Source organism: Schistocerca cancellata, chromosome 1 (genome assembly GCF_023864275.1).
Source record: "Schistocerca cancellata isolate TAMUIC-IGC-003103 chromosome 1, iqSchCanc2.1, whole genome shotgun sequence".
NCBI lineage: Eukaryota > Metazoa > Arthropoda > Insecta > Orthoptera > Acrididae > Schistocerca > Schistocerca cancellata.
In genome coordinates, this window is record NC_064626.1 from 1,140,333,015 (window position 1) to 1,140,351,029 (window position 18,015).

General features: G+C 41.0%; 1 protein-coding gene across 1 annotated transcript in view; it reads right to left on the reverse strand.

The window, feature by feature from the left end:
- Positions 1–1,358: 1,358 nt before the first annotated feature.
- The window catches only part of LOC126092893 (conserved oligomeric Golgi complex subunit 3), a 142,773-nt gene continuing 126,116 nt past the window's right edge, over positions 1,359–18,015 (reverse strand). Inside the window, exons 14-15 of the mRNA XM_049908626.1 lie at positions 10,226–10,426; positions 1,359–3,189 (exon numbers count right to left, since the gene is read on the reverse strand). Coding sequence (XP_049764583.1) covers positions 3,010–3,189; positions 10,226–10,426 — 381 coding nt within the window. The 3' untranslated portion in view covers positions 1,359–3,009. The remainder of the gene's footprint in view (positions 3,190–10,225; positions 10,427–18,015) is intronic.

The following is an 18,015-nucleotide window of genomic DNA, read 5'->3' on the forward strand; positions in this document are numbered from 1 at the left end:
AAATAAAGCTTTTGGCCCGTAAGAAATAGTCAGACAGACACACACACACACACACACTAGACACTCGCGCAAATGGAACTCGCACACAAATTACTGCTGTCTAAGGCAACTGTAGCCACACTGTGAGCAGCAGCACCAATGCATGATGGGACTGACGACTGGGTGGGAGTGAGGAGGAGGCTGGGGCAGGGAGGGAGAGAGAGAGAGAGAGAGTACGGCAGGGGTGGCGGATAGTTCAGTGCTGCTAGGGACTGCACGAGGACAAGGTGGAGAGGGTAGAGCAGCTATGTGCAGTAGGGAGGTTAGACAGACAGCAAGGGAGAGTTGGGGAGAGGGGGTAGTGGAAAACAAGAGAAGCAAAAGGACTGGGTGCAATGATGGAATGAGGGCTGTGTAGCGCTGGAGTGGGAACAGGGAGGCATCATCGCACCCAGTCTTTACTTCTCTCCTTTTCTGCTACCCCCTCTCCCGACCTCTCCCTTGCCGTCCACCTAACCTCTCGACTGCACATAGTTGTCCTACCCTCTCCACCTTGTCCCAGTGCGCTCCCTAGCAGCACTAAACTATCCGCCACCACTGCCCTACTATCCCTCCCCCTCCCCCTCCCCACCCCAGCCTCCTCCTCACCCCCACCCAGTCGCAACTCTCATCATGCACTGGCGCCGCTGCTTGCAGTATGGCTACAGTTGCCTTAGACTGCAGTCATGTGTGTGAGAGTTGCGTTTGCATACAAGTGTGTGTTTGTTGTCTATTTTTGATGAAGGCCTTATGAGCTGAAAGCTTTATGTGGAACAGTCTTTTTGTTGTGCCTATCTGTGACTCAGCATTTCATGTACTACCAAATTTGATGTATAACTTTTTCTTTTTTTACGCAGCTCAAATATCTGATTTTTCACACTTACTGATAAACAGCAGGAATGACCAATATTTCATAACCTGCCTTTGCTCTTACATGCCACCCACTTTCAGCACTGTAGTGCATCATTTGATCACTATGGAGTTTTAGCTCTGGACTACTGCAACACAGGCACACCAAAAATAAATTAGTGTATCTACAGGTTGGCCCCTTCTATCTGCTGGTTTTAACGGCTTTGTCACAATTTCACTTTTACTCTTTGATGATGATTAAGGGAAGAATGAATGTTGACATAGCATTGTCTATCTTGGGAAATAGAACTAAGTACTGCATACTAACTAACTAACTCACTATTGTTTCAAGCAAATGATTTTGCTTATTTTGCAAAATAATATCTTGTTTATGAGTGAGGTAGTGTTCTACACAATGACCTTGATGGGTGATAGAACAAAGATCATTTAATGTAATGCAATGTAACACGATATTTTAAAATATTGTTTATTCAGTTTTAGCTTTTTGAGGAGGGGTATTTACCTTTTAAGTTATGTGAGTTAGGAAAGTTACCTTCTTAACCAAACAGAAATTTTTGTTCAGATCACACAATATACTCAATACAAAGTAAAAGTAACGGCCTTAATCCTGTGGAAAATCCAAACTCTTCGCAACATCCACTCTCTGTGATTTGGAAAAGCCACTGGCTAGTTACAGTGCAATGGAAAGATGCAGTTACAAGTTGGGGCTTTCACTCATTGCTGAGATGAGCTCAGAACTCTCCCCAATAGGCAGGTATCTGCATTTTAAGTCCTAGTCTGGCACACAGTATCAGCCTACGCGAAATGCTCTACAAGGACAGTAACTTTATTTCTGAAAATCATTTCTTTTTTTATTATCACTGTACAAATTAACTATTTTTTCCATTCACACAGCACCACAGTATTTAAAGTACAATAACTTACATATAAGGCAACTTTACACAGAGCATCCTGGTCAAAAAATTTTAAGGCAAACATACAAACATATTCTTGCTAAGATACTGAAGAGCAGCTGGCAGTGACATAGCAGCAAAAACTTGTGTATTACAAGTGCCAACTTTTCATATAAGTGTACATGATTTGTAAGTTTGCAAGAGCTACATTAACCATAGGGGAAAAAAATATATTTTTGTAAAACCTAATACAGACAACTCTGTGGTTTTACATAATTGAGAGATTACAGACATCCCCGTGTCAGAAATCTCATTATGTTTATTGAACATATAACTGTTGTATGTTTCCTTTAGTTTGAAAGATTTCATCAAATATTGTTTTCATATGCGAATGTGTACATTCATCCCTCTCCCTTACATATTAAAATTTCAATTTCTTGTTACACCGTGAAACAGTTGCTTTTATTACGTTAATGCTCTTACAATATGTATTGACTAGTTATTATTTCCATTTAATTGTGTTGACACTTGTTTTACATAGTGGAAAACCAAATCTATGAGTAAAGACATAATATAAACTGCCTCTTATGTTGTTTACAAGCACGGAATCAGTACTGTCTTGAACGAGTAAGTCACAAGTAGCAATTTTTGCCCCGAGTAAATCCATTTTTATTGTGGTGTGAGATCAGTAAATGAAAGTAGCCGTATCTCATTTCTGATCTTCTGACAAGGAATTATAGAATTCAAACACGGCATTTGTTCCATCCAGCATAATCTATTGATGGTGATGGATTCTATTCATGTTTTGTTTATGTGATACAAAAGCTGCCAAGTGTTATATAATTCCTTTTACATCACCTTTTCTTGTACGTGACACAAGAGTCCAGACTAAACTGCTGTTTTCAGAACTGGCAAGACTGCATGCATAAGAATTTATCAACTGGTATGAAATAATTATAGTTTAATTTACTTTCAAAATTCTTACGCCATTTACTTTTAGTCAATACTGATAATATGCTCAGAATACTAATTACATGTCAACTTAAATTTTAAATACAAACAGGTGATACTATATCTTAGGTAATAAAAGCACAGCCAGGAAGAATGTTGGATCTTTAGTTTCATGTGTATTAATTCTCATCAGATATAACTTTTGAGATCACCAACATTCACTAGCAAAAAAGATAAATTTGGCTTATATAAGAGTAAATGAAAGCAGCTATCACCACTAAGTTGTTGCGTCAAGCTGCTCCTCACGAACTGAATCTCCAGGCATCAATGATGCTGATGAAAGGAGGACAGCTGCCTGTTCTGGTGTAGGACAAGCAATTACTAAGAGGTCTTCAGCCGAGTATCCGCCATTTGCAAGAATCTGCTCCAAGCGCGCCAGTAATGCTAACACATTGTTCTGAAATAATAAAAAAGTGCATATTATTCCACCATTAGTGTAAACGGTACCTTGTACAGAAATTCCAATGGTTTAACCCATTTAGGGAGTAACACAAAAAATGACAACAAATCTCAGGACAGCAATGTGACACATCTGTCTGCTTCATCTTTGGGGTCCAGTCCTACAGACAAATCAGGAAAACAGCCATGGGAACAAGAAGTACATCCCCAACCTCTTCCTATCTTTTCACAAGTCACTTGGAAGTCCTTAACTCCTAAAAGCCCCTCACTCAATTGTACAGGATGGGCCTATGGGCAGGCAGTGGGCGTTATGGAATGAACAGGATAATATTTACACAAAGGCCATTTATTGGCGAAAGCTTGTTAAAAATGAGTCACATACCCAGGCCTAGGGAGGCGACGGTGAGCCAGAGCATAGAGTTTGACGAAACATAGTTTGCGAAGCTAACAAAAGTTGGTGTCTGCTAATTGGACCAGTCCGAGCGGCAGGCATGCTGGCTGCGAAAACTAAGTCCCCAGTGCCGCAGCACCGGGAGAAGCAGAGGATGTTCACTGCTACAGGGCACGCGCCCAAGATAGTGAGAACACAAGAGTACAAGAGAGTGGGCCCGGTGACGGCGGCCACGTATATTCGACAAACCATGCAACTTCCTCCGCCTTGATTGGTCGGAACCAAGAAACCCATGGGGGTGGCGTTACCTCATCAGCACGTGCGGGAGGCGTGTGGCCAAGGTGTCCTTCCACGGTGCTGACTTCCTGTTGCTGGACTGTGGGATGAAAGAATTTACAGGCAGCTAACACTGCCAGCTGTGGCTTGGCCATAATGGAAAAATGAAGTTACCGTTTGAAAGCTCATATAATAAAGTAAAATCCCCTACTGTCTGGCTCATCCTTTACACAATACAGATTAGTGGAAATTTTTGTGGTCTGGACGTGTGGTGATGAACTAATCCACTTCCTGCAACAGCTTAACTTCTCTTCCCAACCAAAACACATGGTGTTTCTTTTTTGGAGCCGTGCAACTTTTGATCCCATGAGCACCTGGCTGCTTGTGTATGAGCCAGCAACTCTGCTCCATACTACCGCCATATGTCAGCCACAAACCAATTTTAATTGGTGCTTCGTCGACGCATGAACTGAGATCATCTCATCCTAATATCCTCCAGTCACAATTCACTGCCCTCTTACCTTTTTTGTCAAATTGTATGTCACTCCCAGACCACTACCCTCTCTATAACAAATTTGCTAATCCTGCAAGCTTTTCCACAATAAAAGCTGCCCCGTGCATCCCTTTGTTACGACTTACTTCAGCCCACAGTGGGTGGAATGCTCGAAAATGTGGCAAAAATCTGAAGATAAGATTTTGTTGCAGATGGATTGAAGGAATACAAATTTTTGTATTAAAGGGTACTTGACCAACGAACACGCTTTTCAGAGCCGTGTAGTAAAGTATTCAACTAATGTGTCTCAGAAGATATCAGTACGAGGCAGAATGGGCAGTATTTTTGGATGTATTATGATGATTAATGCTTGTACGAGTACATGTCTGCACTACAGCAGACGCTGTGTTGACTACACAGGTATCGAGTGAAGTAACTTCGAAGTAAAATACAGTAATGCAATGAGATATTATTTTATCATCTGAACTGAATAAACAATTTGTAACTGTTCTTTATAAAATCGTCTTTGAGATTACTGCAAAGACAAATATGGTAACACTTCTACAGCAATATTTATGATTAAGACAATCGAACTGGGTGGCACTTGCGAATCTCCATTTTCAATGTTGGCGTTGCCAAATCTACTTACATTGTGTTCACAGGGAATTCATGTTTTTTTTATTACTTTATCATTATGATTTTTCTGAACCCCCCCCCCCCTTTTTCTCTCTTTAATTTTTGAATTTTTCATCCTACCTTGTATCTTTCTTCCCCTTTTAATTAATTTTTATAATTCTCTCATCTTCTCAATGGTCCTTCTACCATTTTCAAGTGCAGAAATCACAGTGCTTGCTACTGCAGTACCTTTAAATCTCATCCTCTCTAAGGGCCTCTTTCAAACTTAGGCTGAGAGAAGATAGTCAAGAGGCATATAAACACAAAATACCCTCACAACATACGAGATACAGTCACGGGTCAGACAGAAGGTGCCTTTACTTAGTGGAGAGTAACTGCCACAAAATTCAGCCTTTGATGATCACTGGTGCATGCCACATTGGACTAGAAACAGAACTGCTGCATTATGATCAGTACTGGATCAATGCATTCAGAACAGCCTATAGTCTACTCTTGGAAGCAGTGGGATGATTCTTGATATTTGCTGCATGTTTCTGGTGGACTGAAAGTTGCAGAGAATGCAAACACTGCCTGCTACCACCTCCTCCCCCAATTTCTCAGAAATTAACTGAGCTATGTGAGCTCCACTGGACTTATTATTTGCCTCTTCAAACTAAAAATACTAAAAGTACACTGCTCAATAGTAACTGCTTCCTTACTGTCAAGTTCACTGGAAAAATCTGCACTTACTTTCAGCTACTCCATTCAATACCTATCTACTTCTTTTGTTCTGATTTCAAAGTGGAACAGACTCCTCCTCTTCCTCTCATAATATATCAGTGTTTATGACAGACACAGGCAGTGACAATTGTGCAAACTCTCCAGTTTGTAAAGCTACTTTGGACTGAACTAGATCTGTATCATAAAAGGCTCATCAATTCTAACAGCCCAGCAATACAGAGGAACACAGCGATCATCACAAGAACATAATGCAAACAGTTGTTGACCTGCAGCATTATGGAACTTCAGCACACTTTCTCTGTTTCAGTCACACCCTGAAAGCCTCCAACAAAATGAATATGTGGACCTCTTCGCAAAGGTCATTGTGCCCACAATGAGCACTTACTTATCCCCGATTTCAGCACATTCAACTACATCTCTGGACATGAAGTGAGGATATATGATGCACAAAAAGAAGACTTGGAAAGTATATGGAGGCAGAGGGTGTCAGTACCTTAATGTGATACCCCAGAAGATCATGTTTTATGAACTGAACGTGCAGCAGGCGATACCTTTAGCACACGATAAAGATGCCTTTCTGTCACAGAAGCTTTGCCGATCACCTACACAGGATTGGTGTTGGCCACTCGCCAACATGTTTGTGCGCCTCAGCATCAAAATGAATGTATTCTTTGTGTGTGTGGTTTGGCATTCGGTTAGTGCCTTCGTGCAAGATACTACAAACAAACAAACTTCCTATTAATGTCTTCATGTCATAAGATGCAGAAACTTACAAATTAATCTTTCTCTTTTGGGAAGATGTAATTACCAGCTACTATGTACTTTGTATATACTAAAATTAAGTAGTTGTAATTATAAGATTACTAGAAATGTACTATAAGATGGATCTGTATGTAGAGCAGATCCTAATAAAAGTAAACAAACACCACAATTAGGATCAGAGAGACCTGTCAGTCCCCCTTTTCAATCCACCCCAACAAATTCCTCTTTCTTTCCTGAAGAAGGAACCTACTGTTTCAAAAGCTAAGTATAATGTTTTTATTTCAAGTGTTCCTGTCAGTAGTACTGCAAGTTGTGGCTCGTGAAGGCAAGTAGATGTTAGTCCTTTCGGTCTTTCATGATTTTTACAAACATCTTGATTAAATAGTCTCAGGATATCAGCCGAATGACAGCATCTTCTTGTCAAAATCCTTCAACCAGTTTCCTACTTGCAAAGTTCAGGGTCCTGTGGCGTCTGATCTTTTATAGCCGCTCAACTCCAGACTCTCCTGCCGAGTGCATAACAGGCAAGTCAATTGTGTGTCTGCGGAGGAGAGAGTCATGATTAATGGTGGAGACCACTTGACTGGAGGTGGGGGATGGCAGCAGGGGTATGAGCATCGAGCGTGGTGTCGCTCGCTAATTCTGTTCGCTTCCACCACTGCTTTAGGACTGCAGCTTCTTGGTGGATTTTCACTCTCGCCAGATCCCACTCAGAGCTTACTTGAAACCTGTTGTCCAAGTTGACAAGAATGTTTTGTACTCTTATTTCCACTGTCTCTTTGAAGACAGATGGACAGGCAATGAAAGGACTCGACACCCAGTCCTGCCCCTTCTCCACCATTGACTAAGATACTCCCTTCAGGAGTCACAACTAACTTGCCTGGTCTGCAGTCCAGTGGCTACACAAGACAGCTCAGCCTCAGGAATCAAACATTTTGCCTGAAGACTTGAATAGGCAACTCTCTGAAATGTTGGTATGAGATGATGCCCCAATTAAACTGATGTCCTGAAAAGATTTCAACAACAAAATTTGCCGAGAAAGCCTGCAGTTCCATATAAAACACTTATTTTACAATAAGATCACACTAATCACAAAAATACAGCACATAGAGCTAGCAGTGCACTTATTGTGATATGCAGTAGACTTGGATACAATTGGCCTCGGAAAACTGACAGAGACCTGAAAATGTAGCACCTATTTCTGGCAGAATTCACATATAGAATTTTTTGTTATTAGATGTACAAATTTAAAAGGCTGTCATATTATGTAACTGAAGGTGAAGCCTTAGTGCTTTCAAACTGACTGTTAAACAATAAAAGACGAGATTGAGAAGCTTTTTGACTGGAATGTTCCATTTTGCAATTAAGCACTTTTTTCCCAGACATTCTCTGCTTGTCTTCTTCTTTAGGCTCTATTTAAGTTTTCAATAAATGTTTGTTTCTGCTGAGAAGCAGCTGCATTTTCTCACCAGTGAACTGATTGCTCCTTTTATTTCAGGTGTAACTTGACATTTTTCTTTTCTCACCCAATTCATTAATTACAAAATCTGCAGCATATTAATTTTAACCTTTTGTGGGCACTTGCATCCGAACTGTACTTGACAATGCTAGAGATAGAACCGACATGAAACTCTGCACAGAAGTAGAACAGAAAATAATTCCAACAATGGAAATTCTGGTAGGAATATCAACAATATAGGAAAAGACAGATTACTACTTACTGTAAAGAAGACAAGTTAAGTTGCAGACAGGCACAATTAAAAGCCACTTACATAAAGCTTCCAACTTCAGCCTTCATCAGCAGAAGAGAAACACACACCATTCATACACACAAGAAAGCACATCTCATGCACACATGACCGCCAACTCCAGCATATCTGGCCAGAATGCAACTATAACATGAGATGCAAGCAGCAATCTGGATGGGACGAGAAGGGGAAGGGATAGTAGTGTACAGGTGGGAGGAGAGACGAACGCTGTCTGGTGTAGTGTGCAGGGACTAGAATGGCAACAGGCACAGTGTTAGGACTTGTGGGGCAGGGAGGAGGGGAAAAAAGGAGCACAAAAGGAGAGGAGAGGGGAAAGACTGGTGGATGGGTTGGCAGCAGTGGCAATGTAAGTGTCTTAATTGTCTGCATTTTAATGTGTCTTCTTCATGGTAAGTAGCAATCTGTCTTCTCCTACATTGTCGAAATTAATTCTATTCACACTTTAGTGGCAAAATTCCGGTGCTGTCAAAATATGTTGAAAGGTTTTGTTTTCTGGTCGCTATAGTGCAGGCTGCAGACATCATAAACTGTAGGTCATCTGAAAGCGTAAATGAAAACGCACGCACGCGCACGCGCACACACACACGCACTCACACACACACAAACAACAACAACACGAAGCGTTCGGCAACAACTACCACACAATTGCTTGCTGAGGTTGGTAATGTCGTAAATGTGATAGTTCAGATTTGACCTCTACTGCTATTTCGTGCAACCACAGTTCTAAACACCTGTCACCCAAAAATTGCTGTGTTGGCAGACAAATGTATGGATATATTTGGTCTAAGATGCTATGTTGCATTACATAGCATGTATCTTGTACAGACCAGACCATTCAACCATCCACAATTATGTGCCTCCCAATCATTGAGCACTATCTTTCCAAACTGGACTTCATTAGATGATGTGCTATACCAGTAACTGAAAACTGAATACATTTTCGACATTAATATGCAGAAATTAAAGCTATTTCTAACTAACCCTGATAAAACAGTTAATCTGGATACAATTCACTATGAAATAGCATCTATTAGGTAATTTCCTATTTTCACATTTTGAGACAGAATTCACATTTACCATAAAATCTGAATTTTTCAGGTCCCTATGAATGAGGGAAATGTTAAACATCAAAAGAACAAGAGCCTGTCATTAATGTTGCAAATTCTTTAGTTAACAAGGACGAAGAGATTCAAGTTTAAAGATTAGAAAGACAGCACCAAAAGCACATTTGTAAAATACATTCACCAATGTTGCACCAGTGACTTGAAAATTTTACTTTACCTGGATCTGAAACATCAAAAGTTCAAAGTAAGTGTATAACATTTTCTTTATTTCACTCAACCATATGACATTTTTTACACAATATCAACAGGAAAATATTCCAGTGACCTATCAAGGCAAGGACATATTTATTTATGTGCTACGTTTATCAATAGATAATTCATTTATTCACCCCATTCATTTCTCTCAATTTGTTTGTTGCGATCTAGAGAAACAATGGGAAACTAAAATTTGAATGGTTAGATAGAGGTATGAATCCCCTCTCCTCAAATAGAGTTCGGGACCACAATGCCATTCCATTCGGTCCCTGTTTGCTGACAGAAACTATGTTCATACAATGATATTATTTATGACCAAAATGTAATAAAATGAAACAAATAAGTTATAAATATTCTAGATCAAAAACTGTCAATGTGAGTGGAATGATACTTATGTGCAAACAACAGACACATTTATACTTTGAAACAAAATGTTTTTCTCGGCCACGCACAAGCAACAAATGGTTGGGGGAGATAATACACAATGTAGATGCTACAAAAATACGGAAAAAGTAAGTAGCAAGTACTTCAACTTCTCTATTAGTTACCTAAATAATTTTGGAACATTTTTCTCTCTGGAAACAGAAATACGACCACATTATTATGTCCAGTGTTGGTCACTTATATGTTCTAAAATCATTTTAATAGTTAGTTATGTGACAGCATACCTTTATTGGCCTGAAAAGTATGAACTCAGTCTCCCGGTTTGCCAAGTAGAGCTGCATGCTGCGCTGGACATTAGGCAGTTTAGCTTTTATAAGTCGTTTTGTCTCAGCAACAATTTCACTAACAGCTGCTGGTTGTGCAAATGGTTGTTGTGAGAGTTTTACATTCTGTACTTCTGCACTCATGCTGGAGAATACTTGTGCCTGTAACAGAATGGTAAAATACACCACCAGCGTACAGTTAGAAAAATGCATACAAAACACATTTTATATAAAGCTGAATTGCACATTCACAATGTGTGCCAGGACTGACAACAGCTGAGACCATACTGTCGTAATAACACATTGTGGCACCTGGCTACTGTGTGCAAGACACTTTGTTCAGAAACTCTGCGACCGAGCTGTAAAGACACACAAGTCCAATTTCTGCAGTTCTGATGTAATACCCACACACTGCTTCATGTGGAGAAGAAGGGTAGTAGTCCGGTCCCACCCCATGGCCAATTCAGACAGACTTAAATGGACATGCACCCTTTTAACATGTCCTAAATTGGATACTGTGTGCATATTACAAGTATGGTAACAAGTCCAAACTGCAAAAATTGGACTTATGACCCATTTCCTCTCAGGCATGGAACTGTTTATCTTGCAGGGTTATGTAGTAGCAATTCTAAAATATGAAATGAGCATTATAAGATTATCTGATGACAGCCATGCAGTGGGGATATTTTACATACGCACTACAAAAATTAAAAGAATGCATGTACATTATGTGATCCAAAGTATCCGGACACCTGACTGAAAATGACATACAAGTTAGTGGCGCCTTGCATCGGTAATACTGGAATTCAATATGGCGTTGGCCCACCCTGAGCCTTGATGACAGCTTCCAACCTTGCAGGCATACATTCAATCAGGTGCTGAAAGGTTTCTAGGGGTATGGCAGCCCATTCTTCACAGAGTGCTGCACTGAGGAGAGGTATCGATGTCTGTCGGTGAGGCCTGGCACGAAGTCTGCATTCCAAAACATCTCAAAGGTGTTTCTCTAGGATTCAGATGGGGACTCTGTGCAGCCTAGTCCATTACAGGGTTGTTATTGTCGTGCAACCACTCCGCCACAGGCATTATGAACAGGTGCTCGATTGTGTTGAAAGATACAATCGCCATCCCTGAATTGCTCTTAAACAGTGGGAAGCAAGAAGGTACTTAAAACATCAATGTAGGCCTGTGCTGTGATAGTACCAAGCAAAACAACAGTGGGTGCAAGCCCCCTCCATGAAAGACATGACAACACCATAACGCCACCACCTCCGAATTTTACTGTTGGTACTACACACGCTGGCAGATGATGTTCACCGGACATTCACCATACCCACACCCTGCCATCGGATTGCCACATTGTATACTGTGACTTGTCACTCCACACAACGTTTTTCCACTTTTCAATCGTCCAACTCTTAAGATCCTTACACCAAGCAAGGCATTGTTTGGCAATTACCAGTGTGATCTGTGTCTTATGAGCAGCCGCTCGAACATGAAATCCAAGTTTTCTCACCTCTCTTTGAACTGTCATAGTACTTGCAGTGGATCTTGATGCAGTTTGGAATTTCTGTGTGATGGTCTGGATAGATGTCTGCTCATTACACATTACGAGCCTCTTCAACTGTTGGCGGTCTGTCAGCAGACAAGGTCGGCCTGTATGTGGTAAATGTTCCTTCACATTTCCACTTCTCTATCACACTGGAAACAGTGGACCTACAGATGTTTAAGAGCGTGGAAATCTCGCATACATATGTATGGCACAAGTGACACCCAATCACCTGACCACGTTCGAAGTCACGAGTTCCGCGGAACCATCCATTCTGCTCTCTCACAATGTCTAATGACTACTGAGGTCGCCGGTATGGAGTACCTAACAGTATGCGGCAGCACAATGCACCTAATATGAAAAATGTATGTTTTTGGGGGTGTCCGGATACTTTTGATCACATGGTGTATTTTTACATCCAAAACAATCTACCAAATGTTCCACTCGCTGTTAACAGATTTGGGTGATGGCGAACTGGTATAGTACTTTTTTGTTCCAGCTGAATACACTACCACAGAAAAATGCAGCTACTTATTTGAAGAAGCTGACACGTTATACAGCATAATCAATACTCTGTAGGAGTTCAGTGAAATACCAGGGATAAATTTTAAGCAGGTCCCAGATAAAATTTCTTAACTCTGCAGTGTAATGCTAATAATACCCCCTCTGTGAGATTTATGTTGCCACGTGTCCAATGGAAGACAAGTTATTCCCCACTTAAGTGTGATCATCTGCTTTTAATTTTTCCAAAGAAGAAATTTCTGAAAATAGTTATATGATCAAGTTACACACCATACTCAAGTGATGGCAAATCTGAACAGCAATGAGAATGGGTTTGAAGTCCCAACATTTATGCACATTTCATAGATACACGAGGTCCTACTACTGCACTCACCCACCAAACCAAACAGCAACTTCCTTGTGACTACATGGGATCAAAGACAGTAACTATTTAATAATTCAATAAAATAATTTTGCTCATGCCTACACAGTTGAGTCAAATTATTGTTTTAATCATTAAAATTACAATCACAATCTTGCTTCTCATGAACTGTGAATATTAAACGATGGGATCTCCAGGTTGGAACATTGACAATATTTGGCAAATGACAGATTGCTACTCACCATAAAGATGGTCTATTGAGTTGCAGACAGGCTCAACGAAAAGACTGTTACACAATATAGCTTTCGGCCAAAGCTTTCTTCAACAAATGAAACATTTACAAAAGCGACCTCATGCACACAAGACCACTACCACCGGCACCTCTGATCAGAGAGCAACTGTCAAATGAACACCACTCTGGAGTGGGGCAGGGCAGCAGCAGGGATAGCAGGGTACGGGTGGTGGGAGAGAAGGGCACTGTTTGGCAGGGTGTGCAGGGACTAGTTGGCGGCCTGACCAGACTGCCAGTCACACTGTGTCAGTAGGTGGGGTGTAGGGGGCAGGGTGAGAAGGGAGCACCCCCAAAGGCCAGCTACAAGAATGCCCCCTTCATCACCTGATACCAACCTGGACTGGAAAAACTGAACTACATTATTCATCACAGCTTTGATTATCTATCATCATGTAGTGAAAGGAAGGACTCCTACCCAAGATCCTTCCCACCCATCTTAAAGTGATGTTTTATTGCTGACCCAACCTTCACATCATCATAGTCCATCCCTACACCATTCACAATCCCATCCCCTTGCCACAATGATCATATCCCTGTGGAAGGCCCATGTGCAAGACCTGCCCAACCCACTCACCCCGCCTATTCCAGTCCTGTCACAGCATCAAAGGCCAGGCAACCTGTGAAAGCAGGAACGTTGGATACCAGCTCTGCTGCAGCAATTACACAGCTTCTTTACATTGCTATGACTAACAACCAGCTGTGCATCAGGATGAACTGTCACTGGCAAACTGCGACCAAGAGCAGACCAGACCACACTGGCACAACAAGCTGCTGAACATAACATGCTTGATTTCAATCGCTGCTTCAATACCCGAGCCATCTGATTCCTCCCCTCCACAACCAACTTTTCTGAATTGTGCAGATGGGCGTTATCCTTGTAACACATCCACTGCTCCCAAAATTATCCCGACCTCAACCTACGGCAACCTACTGCCCCCAGACCCACCACACAAAATATCCACCCCCTCTGCCCTATCTTCTCCTCCCTAGTCTTATCTCTCACCCTCTGCCAATTTACCCTCCAGTCCTTTCCCCTTTCCTGATCCTCTCCGTTTCTACTCCCACTTTTTTTCCTCTCCCCGCCCCCCCTCCTGACACTGCACATGGTCAGGGTGTATACGGGGACAAGGAAAAAAAATTCCCGGATTATTCCCGGATTTCTCCCGGATATCCCGTTTAAAAAATATGCGTTTTCCCGGGCGAAAAGACACTTTTTCTGTGCTAAGTGACAGTAGATTTTCCGTAGATTTTCCCTCGGAACTGTAAAACTTATCAATCCTTTGAATGGTTAACGTTTTATACAATCACGTAGAACTTCCCGGAAAAAAAAGACGGGGCAGAGAAGTTTTGGAGAGACTTTTGATTAAAAAAAGGAGGCAAGTTTTGGAAAGACCTTTGATTTGCAGCAACATATACCCTGCATATTTTCGTATTACGAAAGTATAAATTCGAATTGTACCAAACACAGCGCGTTAGTTTGCGGAGCGTGGAAACCGAGGTTGCGACGTCCTTTTGTAAGCGAGTCATATCTCAAGCCACGAGATCTCGCCAGCCGATGACAGCAGCTATTCAGAGCATAGGACACGTGTTATAGTCAGCCAATAGCAAGATCACTGCTTACATAGCGCGAACACGCAAGAGGAAAAGTTAACGGTTTACATTAATGTACACAGTACCGTATATCTGCAAGAAAAGCTAAGCTTTCACATATAATTTTGGTCTCTAAGATTAACACGCCACAACAGAAGCTAAGGTTTCACATGTAATATTGATTTTTTTTTGCGCGTGTTATACTTTAAGATGCATCACACAAATGTGCCAGTAAATTTAAAATTCTGACGTAAATGTCTCGGCTCGAAATTCTTGTAAGTGGCTGGTCCTCAAACTGTTCAGTTTCGAACGCTCTGTGATTTAGATATCCATCCCACTTTCTCACACGTAACAAAATTCATGTTGCGTAAAAAGAAATTTTCTTTGAAAGTAACACTTTTCTAGCCACCGTTCGCAATACTATCCAGAGACTGTTAGAAATAGATTCTATTTACCAGTTGCCAGAGAACGCCAGGAAACAGGCATTATTGTGCGTGTGCAACTGTAGTGGTGTGGGAAGCCAGCATGTTCGTGTGTATAAAGCACTAACAGAGCTTACATTACACCATAAAAGAAACAGAGCATCAGAGGATACTCCAAAGAGCATCGGAATTTCGTAAACCACACTAAAATGCATAATTCGGCTTGAAGTGCAAATTGGCTTTTTCCAGTTCACAATGAAGTAGGTCCCATCTGATATTAAGCTTTTCAGTGTGGTTTTTGGGATGTAAATTTTCTTGGAGTACCAGTACTCTGTGATCTCATTTTAGGTTCTTTATTATGGCATAATGCCATATATGGCAGAAGATGATAACGTGCACTTGAAATTCAGCGAACAGTTGGAACTAGGCAATACTGTAGAATGAAACACTTCGTTTCAAATAAAATGATTGCCTCAGCGGAAAGATTAATAAAGCCAAATTTCTTTGGCAAACTGGCAAAAATGACTTCACTGTTCTGCAAGGCGATTAATGCTTGACTGCTACTAACTTGGAAATAAAATAAAATCAGAAAACAAATTAATAATATATCTTTGCCCTCCGTAATTATGTGAATGTATTTTAATTCATTTGATAGCTCCCGGCCACAGAAATCCGTTTGTTTTCATATGACTTGGGAACTGTACACGAAGAGAAGCAGCGAAATCACTTAACGTAAACACGGGTCACGTGGGGATAAACCCCCTCCCCACTACAACCCAGACAACTCTGTGCAAGCGTGAATCTGGCAGCTAGGGCGCGGGAGAAAAATTTCTCTCTTTTGCATCTAGCTGCTTACCGATACAGCTAACAGCCAAACTTCAAGTAGCGGGAGAAGGTACTGCTTATACGCGAGTCAAATGCGCTTGCGTAACAGACCGCTGGCAATTGGTCAAACGAACCTAACGTGAACAGTTGTGACGTCATGCTCATAGCAAGCAGTTTATTGTTACGAAGAATTAGTCTGCGCCCTACGGCCGTTGAAATATTTTTGCTATTTGCAGACGCTTGTGCGTGCACGGTGTTTTGTTGTAAATTGCTCATTTCCTTTGCCACTAAAGTTTTATTTTTTTCCCTCTCGTTTATATTTTATTGCTGCAGTATCATTCTCCAGTAGCAGGATATAATAACATTCTTTGCTAGAGAATCTATTCTGCAGTCAAAATTGCAAAAAATTAACTGAAAGGTAAAACAATGAAAAATTCCCGGAATTCCGAAAAATTCCCGGGTTTTTCCCGGTTTTCTCCCGGATGAAAAAATTCCCGGGTTTTTCCCGGATTTCCCGGTTGTCCCGGGTCGTATACGCCCTGATGGTAGTCTCATCGGGCCGCCATCGAGTCCCTGCACACCTAATGCAGACAGCGCTCTTCTTTCCCCCCACCCATACCCTGCTGCTTCGACCCCTTTCCCCATTCCATTCCATATTGCTATTCACATGACAGACACATTCTGGTAGGATCTGCCAATGGTAGCAGTTGTGTGCACGAGGTGTGTTTGATTGTGTGAATCCGTGTGTGTTTTCTTTGCCACAGAAGCCTTTGGCCAAATCTCTCACGTGTAACAGTCTTGTTGTGCCTGTCAGCAACTCAACAGGTTATTTCTATGATAAGTAATATATTTTTTCAAATTGTGAATATTTTTATTTTTTTGCCTTAGGAAACAACTAGTGACCCACACAGGTAGCACTAATTATTTACACCAGATGACTTGTCTGGTGTAGTGGTAATAAATTATCTTAATCAGTCCGTCTATTAGTAAAAACTGAATCAAAATTCCGACAATAGTACCCGAGGTCTTCACACAGACACACAAAAACATGGTGGAGACAATTTACTAATACGTATAGGTGCAAATGCTTTGAGCCAGATAGGAACAATGTGTTGATTGACCATATTAACAATAGTCAGATTCTGGCCCTCTGATATTAATTCTATGGTGGTTAGGCAGAACTGTGGACGTGGTGCTTAATGTTGCTGCATTGTCACACTGCTCATTGTGCTTATATATGTGCATTCTCATAGCAGGTGTCTGAACAGATTAGTTGTTGCTGATTCAGCCTGAAGTAAATTTTATTGCACAGAAAAAGTGTAAACACTTTGTTTTACTCTTTACAATACAACTTCATTTGATATGCTGTCTGTTGAGTTTATAGGAAACAATAAAATGTGGCGAAAGTCCACCAATCTGGCTGACAACAAATTTAGGCAAAGTTATGTACTGTACATTAAAATGCCGTCTATTCGGCTTACGGTAAATAACAGTCATGGCGTGTGACTGCTATTGACATAATTGCAGTTGCACTTTTTTATGATGATGTGTGTGAGTGATGATGATAAAGGACATGAAATACACCACACACACATAGTGACGTAGAGTCTTGCCAAATTGAAGTACAATTGCATCACCAAGCCACAACAAGAAGCCTCAAATTTGTGTACCCTAACAATGGAGCTCATGCTATCAAATATGTATTAGTCAATAAAAATATAAATATACATGTGACTAACTTACTCATAAACATACGTACTGCTCAACAAAAGATCAAATATCACCTGACACCATTAAGGGCATATGACACAGTAAGGAAAGAATGTAAGTGGAACAGAGATGAGTAGGGAATCATTCTATTGAATATAAGGGCAGCAAATGTGGAAATCCATTGACATTAGCGACACTGACAAAGAGGAGGTTGTTACGGCCCAACATCTGGAAACAAGCATATTGAAAATGCTGAACTGAATGAGTATTTGCTTGCTACTGTTGTATTCATCTATGGAAAGGGGTTGAAGGGTGGTGAAACAATGAGTAGGTGATAATGTATTGATTGTCCGTGCCTCATCACACAACACAGTCAGAGACTTACCCACTCTGTGTGAAGCAGGATAGCTGGCAATCTACAGAAGATTTAATGACTGAGTACTATGCTGGTGGAGGCACAAATGTTTTGGAAGACTGTTCCAT